This window comes from Lathamus discolor, chromosome W (assembly GCF_037157495.1).
Source record: "Lathamus discolor isolate bLatDis1 chromosome W, bLatDis1.hap1, whole genome shotgun sequence".
NCBI classification, from domain to species: domain Eukaryota; kingdom Metazoa; phylum Chordata; class Aves; order Psittaciformes; family Psittacidae; genus Lathamus; species Lathamus discolor.
The window spans coordinates 37,223,936-37,241,739 of NC_088908.1; the positions used below are offsets into that span (position 1 = coordinate 37,223,936).

General features: G+C 42.7%; 2 protein-coding genes across 8 annotated transcripts in view; one reads left to right on the forward strand and one right to left on the reverse strand.

Annotated features, from left to right (window-relative positions):
• LOC136004492 (skin secretory protein xP2-like) overlaps nt 1–2,763 on the reverse strand; it is a 50,967-nt gene extending 48,204 nt beyond the window's left edge. For 5 of the 7 annotated variants that reach the window (XR_010608490.1, XR_010608489.1, XR_010608493.1 and 2 more), the window contains exons 1-2: nt 2,202–2,345; nt 1,890–1,965 (exon numbers count right to left, since the gene is read on the reverse strand). Coding sequence is in view for 3 of the 7 variants with exons in the window: in XM_065661029.1 (XP_065517101.1) it covers nt 1,890–1,955 (66 nt within the window). In the remaining 4 variants the exon portion in view is untranslated. The other 2 variants (XR_010608491.1, XM_065661028.1) reach the window with 2 other exon arrangements.
• On the forward strand, nt 2,375–11,469 carry LOC136004493 (borealin-2-like). Its single transcript, XM_065661030.1, has 9 exons — nt 2,375–2,540; nt 2,953–3,081; nt 4,100–4,192; nt 5,030–5,070; nt 5,445–5,505; nt 6,148–6,215; nt 7,020–7,087; nt 8,443–8,543; nt 9,053–11,469. The coding sequence occupies exons 1-9, from the start codon at nt 2,411–2,413 to the stop codon at nt 9,097–9,099; spliced, it is 738 nt and encodes a 245-aa protein (XP_065517102.1). The 5' UTR covers nt 2,375–2,410; the 3' UTR covers nt 9,100–11,469.
• The last annotated feature ends 6,335 nt before the right edge of the window (nt 11,470–17,804 follow it).

The window sequence follows — 17,804 nt, forward strand, 5'->3', positions numbered from 1 at the left end:
GTGGTACTGGTGTTTTTTAAGAACAGGGAATAGATTATCTGTTATCATTTTAAGCCATGAACAAATATGCAATATTCTTAGTATCAGAGGATTAATATGAGAGGTGTCTTGATCTTGATTTGAACTAGAAAGCGCAGGGGACATGAGCAAGGGGACATGAGCAAGGAGACACAAGGAGGAACTTTGCTGGAACTGATCTAAAAACCTATGTGATACTAAGACTACTTCAAATGAAAGAAACAGAAGGAAAATAAATTAAAAAATGCAACTAAAGGTTAAGTTACACAAAGATGCTCACTGTTCTTCCAAAGGCTAAACTGTTAAGTATGGCCACATGGGATAAAATGCATCATTACAGTAATTATTATTTAACAAAGAACCTTGTGTCTTTTAATGGCTTTAAGTTTTAAGTATTACCAGTTTCTTCAGACCTGGCTCTCTAAAAGGTCATCTTCTGACTGTTCAGGTTTACCTGGAAAATGTGTACTCTGAAGGATGCCAGTTTGATTCTTTAAAACAGATTCTGTATGAGATGGAACCAGAGCACTATAACAGTGTTGAGCTGGCCTCTTTTCACTCTGCCTCTAAGGGACACATGGGTGAGTTTTAGAGTTTTTTTATTTCACCTTCCACATTAATCCAGTTGGACAGTTGTTCACGTTAGTGACATGAAGGTAATCCACCATCTTTTATATGAGATGAAATTTACAGAGCAATGCAATGTTGTCTTTTTGCAGTGATAAGAACACTGTGCCAGACAAATATGAGGCAGAGAAAGCTACTAACTTCGGAGCGCTTGAGACGTCAACTACAAGCATCGTGTGAAAAAACACCAGTGTTTTAAAACATTATCCAAGTTCCCTTTTACACAGTTCCTTGGTCAATAAACAGGTGTGATTATTTGTACAAAACCCAAGATACTCATACCTCTGTTGTGGTTTTATTTGGATGCAAGATAACAAGTTTCTGCAAGGAATTTTACTTTTAAGGATATGACTTTTAATGGTCTTATGCATTCAATACTACATGTAGTCAGGCCTTTCTAATGTTCTGTGTTATTATAAGTTTGTTAAATGCTATCTTCACCTGTTTAGAATTTACACAACCTGTAACCATTTGCATCAGGCAGAGCAGGTTATTCACTGGTGGCTTTGAAGCACTGCATATTCCACACACCGAACAGCAGTAAAATAGCAAAAGCCAAGCCTCAACTCTGAAATAGTCCTTCTTGTACAGGAAAAAGGTTTCCCAATGCCTAACTGTTGTGGTTTAAACCCAGCCACACAGCCCGTCCACTCACTCCCCCCCCCCATCTTGCCCTCCCCCTACACCAGGAGGGACAAACATCCCACAGGTTGAGATAAGAACAGTTTAGTAACTGAGGTATAACACAAATCACTACGGCTACCACCAATAATAATAATGATAAGACAAATAACAAGGGAAAAGAATACAACACCTCACCACCAGCCGACCAATAACTTGCCCCACCCCACCCGGCCGAGCACCAACCGATACCTCATCCAACCCTGCAGTGTACTAGCCCTTCCGGGTAACTCTCTGTTATATCTTGGGCATGATGTGCTGTGGTATGGAATACCTCTTTGGCTAGTTTGGGTCAGGTGTCCTGTCTCTGCTTCCTCCCAGCTTTCCCTCCTCCCTGGCAGCACATGAGGCTCAGAAAGTCCTTGGTCAGACTAAAACACTTGCATTATCAGCTCTGTTCCCAGGCCAAAAGTCAAAACACAGTGCTGCACCAGCTACCAAGAAGGAGAAAAATTACTGCTACTGCTGAACCCAGGACACTGTCCAAAGCCTGGCAGCACAGCCACTGTCTGCTGCAGCCTGGGACCTGTGCCTGACACCCTCCTGTGCTGGGTACTACTCACCGCTGGGATGAAAGTGGTCACCTGCCCCACCGCAGGTCCTCGTGTGCTGAGCTCAGCAGCGGCCATTTCCAATCAACTAAGGAAAAAGCACAATTAATTTGGTTCCACCACGACAGAGCACGTGTGCATCTATGTCAGCCTCCCCAGTTCCTGTCAGGACGCAAGGGCTTAGGTTTCGTGCCTGTCTCGACGCACCCAAGCCCATCCCTAGGGCACCACGGAGACGGGGGGCCCAAATTTCTCACCCTCCCCGCCTCCCTTTCGTCCCTTCCAACGGGAGGCCAAGCACCCCCGGGGTACCCTCTTCCTTACGCCCTAGCAGCTCTCGACCCACAGGCCGGTAGCGCCGGTGGCTCCGGTAGTTCCCCGTCCCCTCACGGACACAGCCCCTCTCAGGGGGCCGGGCCGCCAGCTCCTACCACCCCGGAGGGTGTGTCTGATGGGGGAGGGGAGGGAGATCCCTGCTCTTACAAAAGGTTCCTGGGCGGAGAGTACTGCGTTTTTCCCGTGGGGTGGCGGATATGTTCCGGAGGAAGTCCGTTGGCAAGCGGTGTAGTACTGCCTTGGGTGGGGGACCTGGTTGTGGTGTTCTCTTCCAGGAGACGAAGAATCAGTGTATCGCGCTGTTCTTCCGCGACTTCGACCAGCAGGGTAAGGCTGGAGGCGTTGACAAGGGTGCCGGGGGTGCTCTGTGTCTCTGATGGGCGCCGGCCCTCGCAGGTGGTGAAGTGGGCACCATGGCAGTACTAGTGGTGCCCGCACGCCTGCGCTTGCTTGTCCGGCGGGGGGATCCTGCGGCCGGAGCCGGAATAAGATAGTCTGTGAGGAGCGATGAACGGCTCGCCTCTCCCTGAGGGGCGACTCGCGGGCCCCGGTTCGGTAGCGGGCGGGTTGAGGGGCCGCCGTCGCGGCTCACGCCGTGCTCCTGACAGCCTCGGGAGGGCTCCCGCGTCAGACAATCCGCATAAAGCGTTGTTAACTTTATTTTTCAATGCGTTCTAGCAGTGCTGGTACTTGGAAGCATGTAATGCATATGCCGGTAAGAGCCTATTTTGTTTTAAAGCCAAGGAAAATATTCAGGAAATGAAGAAGGAACTCGATTCGCTTTTGCAAACAGCTGAGAAGGCGTTTACAGTAGAGCTGCTGAAGATGCCGATTGCCATCAGGAAAATGAAGAGAAAAGATTTGCTTAGTAAGTGTGTGTCCTCTGGTTTCAGCTGCGATACGGTTAACGTTCTTCCCAGTAGCTGGTAGAGTGCAGTGTTTTGGCTTTAGTCAAAAAATAGTGTTGATGACCCAGAGGTGACTTGGTTACTACAGAGCAGTACTCACAGAGTCAAGGTGTCTGCCTCTCGCCTACAAGCAAGGAGGCTGGGGGCATAAGGAGGAGGGGACTCTAGGAGCAGTGGTGTTTATCTTTCTGAGTCACTGTGAGGTGTGGAGCCCTGCTGTCCTGGGGATGGCTGAGCAGCTGCCTGCAGTGGGAAGTGATGAACCTGAAATCAGCCTGACTGGGAGTGAGTGGGTAGCTACTTTGGAGACAGAGGAGATTAAGCCACTGTCTGCCTTGCCTGGGGTTAAACACACAGCTGTGTGCATGGCCTTATATTTGTGAGGGATGCAGTCATCATTAAAGTATGATGCAACCCCGACTGATGTGAGAAAGCCTATAACCATAGTGACTTCTTATATAAAAGCTTGCTTTGTGTGCTATGTTAGCTAATTGGCAGTGGTATTGTACTGTGGAGGCTTGCTCAATATGTGCTCTTGTTCAAGTAGACTGACCTGTGTAACACAGGGTGTAGAACTAGTTGGTAACAGTGTATAAAGTCCAGAGCCTTATTTCATGTGTGCTTTTAAGTCATCTTATTTAAAGCCTTATGTCGGGGACAATAGATAATGGTCCGTGGTGAAGCACACATAAGTAGAAAAATACTGTTTGTCTGCTTTGGATCCTCCCTGGAGAGTCCTGCTTTTGTTGCTCTCTGGAAAGTCCAGCTTTGGTTCCTCCCCAGAAAGTTCCGCTTTAGAGCTCTCTGGAAAAGTCCCGACCCTTGGAGACCTTTCTAGATATTGCTGGTTGCTTCTTCCGACGTTGGCTGGCCCCCTGTGTCAGAATGAGTGTGCATTTTTGTTAGTATAAAAGCCTGAACCTCATGCAATGTGGGGAGGCGGAACCTCATACCACCAGGTCAATGTTGCCCCCGCAGGTACGCCTGCTAAGGTTGAGCCTGCCACCTCGCACTGCAATGATGTTTCTTGGAGCTGGTTTCCTGATCGTCATTACATGGTCTTTGGGGTTGGTAAGATAACCAAGCATCAGAAGTATCTTCTACTGTATCTGTTAGTATCTATATTTTTCTATATGAATAAACTAGTTGTGAGTTCTCTATTTGTCTTGTTTCTCTCATCTGGAATCCTTGAGCTCTGGAACACCTGAAGAGATGAGGAATAATTACAATTCTAGTATTTCCTGTGTGTGTAAATGTGAGCGCTTCTTTCCATCTGAATCTGTTTGTCTTAGCCACAGAGATTATTTTGTCTTTCTGTTAAGAAAGGCTCAGTAGTAAAAGACTTAAACTTATCTAGTTTGTTTAGCTGTAATGGTAAATGCATTTATGCATCAGTTAAAGCTGTGGTGCATGGGTGGCATCAGATGTATATTCTGGCAAGAACTGATGTGTTTAGAGTCTGTCTTGCAGCTGGAAATTGCAGGGGCCCCACAAAGGTCCGATGTAAGACTTGAAGAACTTCAGTTTACTGTAAGCCTTTGCTGAGTATGTAGTTCAATGTCTGTCTTGAAAACTTCTGCTTAAAAGCATTAACTTTCAGCTGTGCAGTATATGGGGGATTTTCTTCTTTGAATTCAGGTTATATACTGTGTGACTATGTTAGGTATTTTTTCAAAGATCAGGCATACTGAAATGGCTTAAGGTTTTCATCATTGCTTTGTAGGAGTGACTATCCCAAGAGACTTGAATCTTGTTTAAATGCAACATACCTGCTAGCTAAGTTTAGCTATTTAAGCAACTGTAATCCTGAATTATTTGTTCGGCTTCATAGCATGCAAGAAAAGAACCTGTAGAGAGTAATTATGTAAGTAGCAGTATATAAATAAGGTATACTTTCTTGAGTTACAGGTTTACGAGAAGGGGAGGAAGTGGCTCTTGCTGCTACAGTGGTAAGTGGTGTTTTCAAATTTCATCCCAGCTTACAGAATAGAAGTCTTCTCCCTGCTACATTTGGACAGATGTTTTTGTTTGGCTGTCTGCTTAAAGAGAAAATGGTACAAGAAGGCTAGCTGGTTAGCCAGCCAGCCACAGTACAGTTATGAACATTACCTAAAGCTTTAGGGTCATCTGCAGGCAGAAATCTGGATGGCTCTGGAGGAAAAAAAACAAGAACAAAACAAACAAAAAACCCCCAGGAAAAACAAACTGGTGTTTAGCCAATTCCACTTCTGTCACTTTTAGTTAACTGTCTTTTGTAAGATAATAGGCATTTACTGGGCAAAATCTGTTGAATTTCCCTTGTTGGATAAACTTTGTTTTTCAGACTGACTATTCTTTGGAAGACATAGCAAATCCAAAACTGGTGAGGACCAACAGCAAAAAAGGCAAGTCAATACATTAATAGTTTGGTTCCGAAATTATTTTTATTTTTTTATTGGCTTGAACTGAGCGTTTGTAAAGTGAATGTTAAGCCCGAAGGATACAAGAGGGAGAAGTGTCTAACTGTAAGTGTAGCATACAGGTCCCTTCAGCATTCGGTGTGGAGGATCATGAGCTTTGCTACTCTTGAGGTACTTTAAAACATGAGATAAGAGTTCTTGCCCTTTGGGTTTATCACTGAAAATGGTGAGAAGAGACAGATTTAAGTGACTTGTCAACGCTGTACAATATAGCAGAAGAGCTAGGAGAGCCACTCCTGTTGTCTCATAGGTCCCTCCTGCCATTGAAGCTTGTAAGGAAAATGCCATTTCTCTTCATACTCCAAAAGACACAACAAGAAGGACACTGCCACTGAAAAGTAATTCTATTTTGTCTGGGGCTTGAAGGGGTATTTAGTGTCTTCTAACTGTGCTGTGTGTCACTGTGTCTGTGATGAACACGCATAGTTTGCTTTCAACTCTGATCTAGGTGAATGGCCATCAGTAGCTTTCAGTAGGTAAATAGGCCTCAAATAAATGAGTTTGAAATGGTCTTTTGTGCTCTTCATAAAACTTCTTATTTTTCTTGTCTTTCTAATGTATTTCTAGTTAAGGTAACTACAATTGTTGAATACAAAGATGCCAAGCATATTTCTGCAAAGAAAATATCTAAAAAGGTAAGTTTATTTTGAACAACCAACATAAGGGCTTTATCACTTGTGACCTGCTATGAGCCCTGCTAGATCCATGACTGGCCAGGCCAGTGGCTTGCTGTTTGCTTGAAAAATCAATTATTTTAAATTTGGTATATTTTAAGCAAGGCTAAACTGTGTAGCAAATTAATTTCATAATGAAATAAGATACCTGCACTTCTGGTAACTAATTCACACAGACTTGCAAGCACTGGCATAGTCTTTCTCTCTTCACTTGCCAGCAAGTGTTGATGGTTTGAGGAGCCATTTTTCTGCTGGTTTTTTGGGAGGGAAACAAAAAAAAACCCAACCTTATATTTGATTTAATACATGCTTTTATATATTTGAGTGACTTCTGCATTCTTTTCCACCTTGATCTCTAAAACAAACAGCACAAGTGTATTTATTTTACCACCTCAGTTTGTGCAATGTAGTGCCTCAGCCAGGCACGGAAGTATGTAGCAAGATGACAACAAAGACTAAAAGATTACATGTGGAGTTACAGGCATTAATTATAAGAGACCTTAAAGGTTGGAAGGGTGTGTATTAGAAAGGTGGTTGTTTGTATAGAACTTCAGTATGAACTTTGGGCATTATTATGGAATTTGACATTTTATGTGTATGTAGAACTTTATAAAAGGCAGCACTATGGGGCTTAACTGCTTTGCTTTGGTCGTGTGTCCCGTCCCCCCCCCAGGGAATTCTTAGATATTTCCAGGGAACAATACTGTATCATTTTGTCTTAAAATGACACTTCTTTTAACTGCAATCTTGTATATGCATTTTCAGATTTCCAGAACAAAGTTGTTGGCTTCACTGTCACCTGGTTTAAATGGCAAACTGAACCCTCTTTCTAGGTAAGACTGATCTTTGATGGCTTAACTTGCCTGAACCTGTGAATGCTGAATAAAACTCATTTCAAATGAAGTAGATGAGATTTGAGCCCAAGATGAATTAATTTGATAAAGATGTCTTCCAAAACCTAAATCAGATGCGTTACACTGATACCAACCTGAACAAAAAAGTACCTCTAGCTGATGAAAAGATATAATGGTACCTCTCACTCACTGAATGGTGCATAGTTCTGAATCTGTGTTACCAGTATCGATTTCCAGACAGTACTGAATGGGAGTGAGTCTGTAAGGGGAAACCTCTTTCTTGCTCTGTTAGGAGTAATGAATTGTTCTGTAATAATTATTACACAGCTGAAATGGAGGTGTCATTAGTAGGAAAATGCACACATGCAAAAAAAACGTGTTAAAGCTGCTTACAGTCACAGTGGACCAAATTCAAGTCTCGCTATAGGATCTAGTGTATTAAAATCTTGGTGGATATCTACATGAAATTGTTTTAGAAGCTCCTGCTACTCCTACAGCTCCAGTGTGCATACTTGTATGCATGGACACTTGATGCATTTCTCTGAAAACAATCTGAATGTAAGTTAAACAACATATAAGTGTTTAATGTGCCTAAAAGATTTTAATTGCTTTCTTGAGCAGGGATTATGGAAGTTTTGGCTCAACAAAATTTAACCAGAGAAGGCTGCTTTGCCTGGGGAAGTCTAAGTTTTCAGTCTTTGAAGCTTGTTGTTTGAATACACTAATGCTGGGATAAACCCACATGCCCTTATGATATCTCCAAAATGTGTGTGGGGAAAGGGAGGTTAGAGGAATGAGTGAAGTAAACTTCTGTCATCCAGGATATCTGTGAACTCAGTCAAAATCCAAAACTGGAAAAATTTGCTCTCTGGATTCAGGTCAACCACATAGGGCAAATATCCTGAGAACTAATTAGAAAAAAGTCTTGCTAAAAAAGACTTCCCAAGGGAACTTTGCATACTCAAAGTTGTGGATTCTATCTTAATTATGTTCAACTCGAGTACTGCAGCCCTCTCTTACCTACTAACATAAATTACTTTCTTTCCCCTATGGTGTTAGGTCCCTTTATATCATGTCTAACTCAGGAGGTCTTCTTCACATGTATATGCACTAAGCCTCTGTTGTAGAGAACTTCAGCATTCTCTAATTCACCAGCTGTCTGCCTTCATACTAGCTAAAATGCTACAGTGGAAGTAGATGAGGAAGTAAAAGAAATAAACAAAAGCAGTGACCACTTTTATTTCTGTCTTTCTTTGCTTTGTTTGGTTGGTTTGGGGTTTTGAGGGGGGGGGTTTGTTGGTGTTGTTGTTTGTTTGCTTGTTTTGTTTAATTAGGTCTCTTCACTCTTCTGCAAGTGTGACTGAAGCTGTTAAGTCTCCTGCTTCTGATTGTAGCACCACAAATTTCAAAGCCACCCCAAAGGTGTATCTAAAAGGTAAGGGTTTTCTTTGGCTTGTTCTTAATAAATAACTTTAAATACCAAGACAATATACATGTACATTAATATCAGTCTAGACTTAATAGGTCTTCATGGTCTGCCACTAAAGTTTTTTGGTAGTGGGGATGTGACCCAGTTGCACACCTCCTGCTCCGAGTGTGGGTGTTAACTTAGGTTCTTACAGGATTTGATGATGTAACTAAGTCAGCTAAAACAAAACAAAAAAACAAACAAAACAACCCAAACCAAAAAACCCTAAACAAACAAACAAACAAAACCCCAACCAAAAAACCGAACTGGATATAGAATATAAATTCTATTTTCACTCACTGTTGTGTGAAGGTTTAGTTGACAGTTTAAACTAATTCTCAGAACCCAACCTAGGTAGAACCAATCTTGGATACTGCTACAACTTTTACTGAACTATTAAATTTAATAGAAGATGTTGCAGCACAAAATAAAATTATTTTTTATATGTGTATATATATATATTTTTTTTTTTTAAGGGGAAGGGGAGAATGTGAAGAAACCAGTGAGAAGAAAGAGTTGGTAAAGGGTTTTCTGCCTTGATTGGAAGCTATATTCATGAGCTTTTGACTCCGTAGGCTGAGGGAGTTGCTCATTAAAAATGCTGCTGTTGTGGGGGGTTTTTTACAAAATAAAAGACAAGCAATTGTTTAGCTAGGAACATGTTTCGCATTTTAAAGTTCTACTAAACAAAAACTCAAAAGCCTATGTTAGAGGTATTGTTTTGTTTTGGGGTTTTTTTGTGGTGTTAAATGTGAAATGTTTTCCAAATCTGATTCAGCATGTAAGTACAGTGTGCTTATTTAAAAAACAAACAAAAAAAAGCCCACAATTATCTTTGGCAGATGTGTGCAGATAACTTTGAACTTCTGTTAAATGAAATCCTGACATAGCAGTGTAATCTGACTGGAACATAGGGCTCTGATCAGAGGAGTGAACATGGTGTCTCCTTGAACCTTATTTTTATGAAACTGAAACATAATGAGGAATACTAGCTTCTTGTTCATGTCGTTCAACACGCTATCCCAGCATAAGAGCACTGAACACTTCCTTTCATAACAACTCCATGAATCTCCTGTTAGCTCATATCTTTTATGTATGTATACATGAAACACAGTAAGGTGCTATTTCAAAACAGATGTGAGTACTTGTTAGCCCTTTCAAGTAGGGTAAAGTATAGCACTATTTCAGAATTGCTTTATCTATGGGCCTGCTAGCTGGCCAAAATCCTGCTTGCATGACAAGGGTTAACAAATGTTCTTTAGCAGGATGAAAGGCCAGGCATGCTTTCTAATGAAGGAAAAGGTATTTAAAGGAAAATGCCTTGCACCAAGCATAAGGATAATATTACAGCTTACTCTTAAATCTTCCACAGTCATACTGCTGGCTGAATGACCCTGAGTGCTTATTAAAATGCAGTATTAAAACACAGGTCCCTATCTAGGAGTACAGCTGTATTACTCTACTACTCTATGCTGGTTTCCCTGCGCAACAAATAAAAGGCTTCTGTTTCTCTAGAGTTGGAAGCTGGATGCTGCCTTCTAGCACTGATAAAGGACTGAAGGAACATAGCTTCCACTATTCAGCCATGAAAGCATTAGCATTTGTCAGGCTTAGGCTCAGCATTTACAATGATTACTCATTAAGAATATCTCAATCTAGTTATAATTTTTAAATTGCTGTTTAGAAATAAGCTAATTTTTATGTCTACTAGCACTTTGTTATTTAGGCTGCCTTTATAGCTGGTTCAACTTCCTATACTGATCTAGGTTACTAAAGCCAAGTGCTAGAGAATCACCACAGGGGTAAAGCCTGTGCCAATCTATTATGTGTGGAAGGCAAGAGATGTTGCCAGTAATGCCCTTGCAACAGCAGCTATTGGTCTATGACATAGCATTAGCAGCTGGTGTACTTTTCACTGTTCTTTACTGAAGTCTGTGAGAAGAATTTAGTACTTGGTCACCTACCAGCAGTCCTAGGTTCATAAATGAAAATGGCATACTGCTATACAAAGTTACTATGGAGGCTTAGAGGGGGGAAATAAATATTCTTTTATCCTTATAGAAATGGACTGCTGGGAGGGCAGCAGACTGAGAACACTTAAGTTGCTACTATCCATTGATAAATACAACCTTTTATCTGTTAGTGCTCTCCACATCCTTAATATGCACTAATAAAACAAATAAAGAAAGCAAAACCATACTAAGAGAGCAGAATACTGATGTAAAAATAAGGCAAACAGTATGTTTTTGTTCTAGGAATGTGTCCGAATCAGATCTGGCTTTGGACTTGTAATGCAGTGTAGATTAAAGCTAAGATCTAACAACAGGAGTTAGAATACTTTTTTTTTTTTTTTTATTCTTGTAACTGCAGCTTTTTCAGGAGGTAGTATTTGTAATCTAATAAGTCAACAGATTTTATATTTGCCTTGCATTTGCACCTGATACTTCTGGAAAAAATGAAAAGGTTGATAAGTTTCTAATAATTTACAGGTATGAAAGGCTTTTTAAGTTGGGACAGCAATTCTTAAACTTTTAAATTAAAATATAATGGTATAAACTTAATTTTTTCTAAACATTCTATTATGGTTCCTTTTATGTTTCTGATATTATAAGGGATAACTTTGTTCGCAATGCATCTCATGGAAGGGGGGTGATTTCTATTATCTGTCCACAATATTTGTATGTACTGTAATAAAGTTAATGTACATTTTTGTGGAACAATCCTGTAAAGCTAAGATGATTCTTTTCAATGTCTTCGTCTGTTACTAGCACAATATTTCAATCCTTACTTTCAGATGCATGTTTCTAAGTTTGATTCTCCTACAGCTGCTACTTGTAACGGTACTTCAGATGTATGAGACTTCCAACTAATAAAGCACATGGTTTTGTTTTGGGGTTTTTTTTTGTTTTTTTCTTTTTGTGGTTTTGTTTTGTTTTGCTTCTTTCTCCCCCCCAAAGTTCTCAATTTCCTATATCACTGAAGCAGCACCTGCTGAATTGCATTATGAAGCATTAAGCTCATGTTCAAGCTAGTATTTCCTGTAATCCATGTACCTGGTCATTAATTTCTGCATGGCACCAATTTATGGACTTGAAATTTCTTGAACTTGTTACCACAAAACTATTCTCTGTACATAGAGGTAGTCTTAGGTGTGTTTTCTGCTTGTAATAAATCATAGCTTTTTATGTAAGGAGTTGTACCCAGGAGTTAAGCAAGTTAGATTTCTCTTTTCACAGAAGGGGCCAATTGGTTTGAAAAGGCTGATTGACTGTAGCCTGAAACCCTGGGGGAGATTAAACTTGCAGAACAATGCAATGTTGTCTTTTTGCAGTGATAAGGATAGTATGTCAGACAACTGTGATGCAGAGAAAGCTACTCACTTTGGAGCGCTTGTAGTGTCAGCTACAAGCACCATGTGAGAAAACACTAGTGTTTTAAAACATTATTCAAGTTCCCTTTTACATAGTTCCTTGGTCAATAAACAGATTTGATAAATTGTACAAAATGCAAGATATTCATACTTCTGTTGTAGTTTCAGAGTAATAGAATAGTTAGGGTTGGAAAGGACCTCAAAATCACCTAGTTCCAACTCCCCTGCCATGGGCAGGGATGCCTCACAGTCAACCATCTCACCGTTTTCATCCAACCTGGCCTTGAGCACTGCCAGGGATGGAGCACTCACAACCTCCCTGGGCAACTGATTCCAGTGCCTCACCACCCTAACAAGAAAGAATTTCCTCCTTATATCCAATCTAAACTTCCCCTGTTTAAGTTATAACCTGTTACCCCTTGTCCTGTCACTACAGTCCCTATGGAAGAGTCCCTCCCCAGCATCCCTATAGGCCCCCTTCAGATACTGGAAGGCTGCTATGAGGTCTTCACACAGCCATCTCTTTTCCAGGCTGAACAGCCCCAACTTCCTCAGCCTATCTTCATACGGGAGGTATTCCAGTCCCCTGATCATCCTTGTGGCTCTCCTCTGGACTTGTTCCAACAGTTCCATGTCCTTTTTATGTTGAGGACACCAGAACTGCACACAATGCTCCAGGTGAGGTCTCACAAGAGCAGAGGGGCAGGATCACCTCTTTCGACCTGCTGGTCACTCTCCTTTTGATGCAGCCCAGGATACGGTTGGCTTTCTGGGCTGCAAGCGCACACTGCCGGCTCATGTTCATTTTCTCATCAACCAGCACCCCCAAGTCCTTCTCTGCAGGGCTGCTCTGAATCTCTTCTTTACCCAATCTGTAGCTGTGCCTGGGATTGCTCCGACCCAGGTGTAGGACCTTACACTTGTCATGGTTGAACTTCATAAGGTTGGCATCTGCCCACCTTACAAGCGTGTCAAGGTCCCTCTGGATGGCATCCCTTCCCTCCAGCATATCAACCGGACCACACAGCTTGGTGCCATGGGCAAACTTGCTGAGGGCGCACTCAATCCCACTGTCCATGTCAGCGATGAAGATGTTAAACAAGACAGGTCCCAACACCAATCCCTGAGGGACACCACTCGTTACCGGTCTCCAGCCGGACATTGAGCCATTGACCACAACTCTTTGTGTGTGGCCATCCAGCCAGTTCTTTATCCACCGAGTGGTCCATCCATCAAATTGATATCTCTCCAATTTAGAGAGAAGGATGTTGTGTGGGACAGTGTCAAATGCTTTGCACAAGTCCAGGTAGATGACATCAACTGCTTTACCCTTGTCCATCAGTTCTGTAGCCCCATCATAGAAGGCCACCAAATTGGTCAGGCAGGATTTCCCCTTACTGAAGCCATTCTGGCTGTCACCAAGCACCTTGTTGTTTTTCATGTGCCTTAGCATGCCTTCCAGGAGAATGTGCTCCAAGATTTTACCAGGCACAGAGGTGAAACTGACTGGTCTGTAATTCCCCGGGTCATCCTTTTTCCCCTTCTTGAAAATGGGGGTTATATTTCCCTTTTTCCAGTCGTCGGGAACTTCACCTGACTGCCATGATTTTTCAAATATGATGGCCAGTGGCTTAGCAACTTCATTCGCCAGCTCCTTCAGGATCCGTGGATGGATTTCATCAGGTCCCACGGACTTGTGCACATTCAGATTTTTAAGATGGTCTCGAATCAGATCCTCTTCTACAGTTGGCCCAAGGTCTTCATTCTCACAGCCTCTGCATCTACCTTCTAAGACTTGGGTTGTGCAGTCAGTGCCTTTGCCAGTGAAGACCAAGGCAAAGAAGCCATTCAGAACCTCAGCCTTCTCCAAATCCTGTGTAGCCAGTTCTCCTGAGACCTTCCTCAGGGGGCCTATGTTGTCCCTAGTCTGTTTTTTTTTTTTTTTTGCTGCGTACCTGTAGAATCCCTTCCTGTTATCCTTAACATCCCTGGCCAAGTTTAATTCTAACTGGGCCTTAGCCTTCCTAACCTGGTCCCTAGCTTCCCGGACAACATCCCTGTACTCTCCCCAGGCTGCCTGTCCTTGCTTCCACTTTTTGTAAGCCTCTTTTTTCCTTTGAATTTTCCTCAGCAGCTCCTTATCCATCCAAGGACGTCTCCTGGCACTCCTGCTGCACTTCCTTCTAGTTGGGATGCAACACTCCTGAGCTTGTAGCAGGTGATCCTTGAATATCAACCAACAGTCTTGGGCCCCCCTGCCCTCTAGGGCTATATCCCATGGAACGTTACTAAGCAGGTTCCTGAAGAGGCCAAAGTCTGCTCTTTTGAAGTCCAGGGCAGTGAGCTTGCTGCACGCTCTTCTCACTGTCCTGGGGATCTCAAATTCGACCATCTCGTGATCGCTGTGTCCAAAGCTGCCCTGGAGTACCACATTCTCAACAAGCCCTTCCCCGTTGGTGAGCACAAGGTCAAGCATGGCACCTCTCCTTGTCGGCTCCTCTATTACTTGCAGAAGGAAGTTGTCTTCCACACAATCGAGGAACCTCCTGGATTGCTTGTGCCGTGCAGTGCCATTGTTCCAACAGATGTCAGGGTGGTTGAAGTCCCCCATGAGAACAAGGGCCTGCGAGCGTAAGGCTTTTCCTATCTGTCTGTAGAGTGCTTCATCCACAGGTTCTCCTTGATCAGGCAGGCTGTAACAGATCCCCACAGTAATGTCTCCCATGGCTGTTTTCCCTTTAACCCTGACCCACAAACTCTCTGTTAACTGATCACCTGTCCCCAGACAGAGTTCCATACTCTCCAGCCTATCTAACATAAAGGGCAACTCCCCCTCCCCGCCTGCTGGGCCTATCTTTTCTAAAGAGCCTGTAACCTTCCATTCCAACACTCCAGTCATAGGAGCCATCCCACCATGTTTCTGTGATGCCTATTATATCATACCCCCGTAGATGTGCACACATCTCTAATTCCTCTTGTTTCTTCCCCATGCTACGGGCGTTTGTATAGAGGCATCTGAGCCGAGCTCCAAATGAAGCCAGCTCATTGGCTGGAGCAGCTGGAATATATGTACATTGTTCCGAGCGTTTATTATAGGTGTTGGCAACTGGCTGGGTGTGTTGGGATGGAATGATGCCCCCCTCCCCCAACACATCTAGTTTAAAGCCTCCTTGACCAGTCTGGCAAGCCTCCTACCAAAACTGTTCTTCCCCTTCTTTGTCATCAGACCAGCTCCACCAGCCCCCAGTAGACCTGGCCTACTAACTTCAGTCCCATGTTCAAGACACCCAAACCCCTGACTGTGACACCACCCTTTTAACCATTTATTAACCTGGCTAATCCTCCTAGCTTTTTTTAGGTCCCCCCCTGTGTCCTGGAGAATTGACAAAAAGACTATCTGAGCTCCAGAGCCCCTAACCACCTCTCCCAGGGCTCTGTAATCTTCCTTTATGGTCCCCAGTCTACTACTATCTATATCCCTAGCACCCACATGGATCACCAGGAGCGGGTAATAGTCTGTGGAACTTACTAGAGCAGGCAGCCTCTCTGTAACATCCCTGATCCGTGCTCCTGGTAGGCACCTCCCTCGAGATGGGGTCAGGCCGACAGACGAATGCTTCCGTCCCTTTCAAAGTAGAGTCCCCTATTACTATGACCCGCCGCTTTTTCTTTGTAGCGCCAGTAGAGATCATGTAAGATAACAAGTTTCTGCAAGGAATTTTACTTTTAAGGATATGACTTTTAATGGTCTTATGCATTCAATACAACATGTAGTCAGGCCTTTCTAATATTCTGTGTTATTATAAGTTTGTTAAATACTATCTTCACCTGTTTAGAATTTACACAACTTGTAACCATTTGCATCAGGCAGAGCAGGTTATTCACTTTGCTGGCTTTGAAGCACTGCGTATTCCCCACACCGAACAGAAGTAAAATAGCAAAAGCCAAGCCTCAACTCTGAAATAGAGTCCTTATACAGGAAGAAGGTTTCCTGATGCCTGTCCAAAGCCTGGCAGCACAGCCACTGTCTGCTGCAGCCTGGGGCCTGTGCCTGACACCCTCCTGTGCTGGGTACTACTCACCGCTGGGATGAAAGCGGTCACCTGCCCCACTGCAGGTCCTCGTGTGCTGAGCTCAGCAGCAGCCACTTCCAAGCAATTAAGGAAAAACACAATTAATTTGGTTCCACCACGACAGAGCACGTGTGCATCTATGTCAGCCTGCCCAGCTCCTGTCAGGACACGAGGGCCTCTTCTAATCTGTGTTGTTTTCCCTTGATACAAGGGGAGCACAAAATCACAAAATGGAAAATATAAACCTTTCGAATTAGTTTTAAGTAATGTTAAGTTTGATGGCTTTGTAACCGTAGCAATGGAAAATTACTGAGGTTCATGATACATAGAAAAAAAAAAGTAGAGTGCAGCTAGAGAACATACTGAGAATTCTTGTACAAGATAAATCGTTATAGTTGACATAGTTTTAAGAAAAACAGTCTAGAAGAACAGGGCACAGGGATAAGGAGTATCTGGGAACGGCAGGTGTCCAGGATGGGCTACTGTTAAAATAACTGATAAGTAGGAGAATAGGAGGATTATTATGTCTCCTGTGCTAACGAACCAATTAAACTGGTATGAGCATCTACTGCGCATGCTCCAAAGGCTGCCAGAAGTGATGAAGATTGTTGGAAGAAGTAAATGACCCTCAGAGACCACCACCACAATTTTATACGCATGCGGGGAACTTTCTGGAAAATTATGTAATCCATATGTAGCCTCATGAATATGTATGTGTGCCCAGTGGCTATATAAGGACGGCTTGTGTAGCAATGGAGGAGACATGTTAGGAGGAGCTATCCCCTGTGTCTCCCGGCGCCACAATAAAGAATACCTGCTTGTCAGCTTGAAAAGTTTGTTGGCAAGTTTGTTCCTGGAGTTTTCTCCGAATCACCCTGCACAATGAAAAAAGTCTTTTGTTTCTTTTGTTTATGTATGTGACATTTCACAACACGGACTCAAGTTAATGAAGAGACTCAAATCCAACTTTATTACAACCAGGCCCTTTTAATCCTCCTGTTTGGTACTTTCCCAACCTGCTCTTACGTACAGCGTTCAATCTCTTTGGCCCCTGTAAAACTCTCCATGTAAATAGTCCAATCACAATGCTGCAGATGCTCTCACAGCCCCCACATCCTCTGGCCTTCAACACCCTAACTCATCGCCCCAGGGCTTGTCAAAGCACCAAGACCTCAGAGCTCATTCCCAAACTGTTCTTCATGCAAGTCTTATTGCCTTCACTCCTCACATACCTAGGTCTATAACTTCTCAGTCTTTGAAGGCTGCTTTTATTCAAACAGTTTTCAAATATAAATTCTACTCCCACTTGCTGTTTTGTGAAGGTATAATTTAGAGCTTAAGCTAATTCTCAGAGCCCAAGCTTGATTAAAATGTCACTAATACTGCTGTGTTTAAAAAATAAAAATTAACCCTGAAAAAAAAATCCTGCTCATTTAAATTGACAATCAGTTCTTTGCATATTGAACTATTAAGGTTTTTCAGTTAATTACATTCACTATACACCACTGAGTTTTGTTTTGATATAAGTTATCAGCTGAAGTTGAGGAGCGAAGAACTTCACTCAAATGTGTTGTGAAACCAGCAAGTGGCTTAGTTTCACCTTGACCTGCTATAAATGTCAGAGGCTCATTTCCATGGAGAACATATCCAAACTTTACATTTTTAGGGTTTTTTTAAGTGGAGTAAGTGCAACTGTATGGTGAAATAAGCTTAGGAATTTTGTATGGCACGAGGCATGCCCTGTACCTCTTGGAGCTAGCAGATTTGGTATTTCTTAGTATTTCC

Excerpts from the sequence above, each read along its gene's own strand:
- LOC136004493 (XM_065661030.1), top strand. The coding sequence starts at position 2,411 with ATGTTCCGGAGGAAGTCCGTTGGCAAGCGGTGTAGTACTGCCTTGGGT. Across the intron at positions 3,082-4,099 it reads GAAGAGAAAAGATTTGCTTA|GTACGCCTGCTAAGGTTGAG; the intron begins GTAAGTGTGTGT and ends TTGCCCCCGCAG. Across the intron at positions 8,544-9,052 it reads CCCAAAGGTGTATCTAAAAG|GGGAAGGGGAGAATGTGAAG; the intron begins GTAAGGGTTTTC and ends TTTTTTTTTAAG.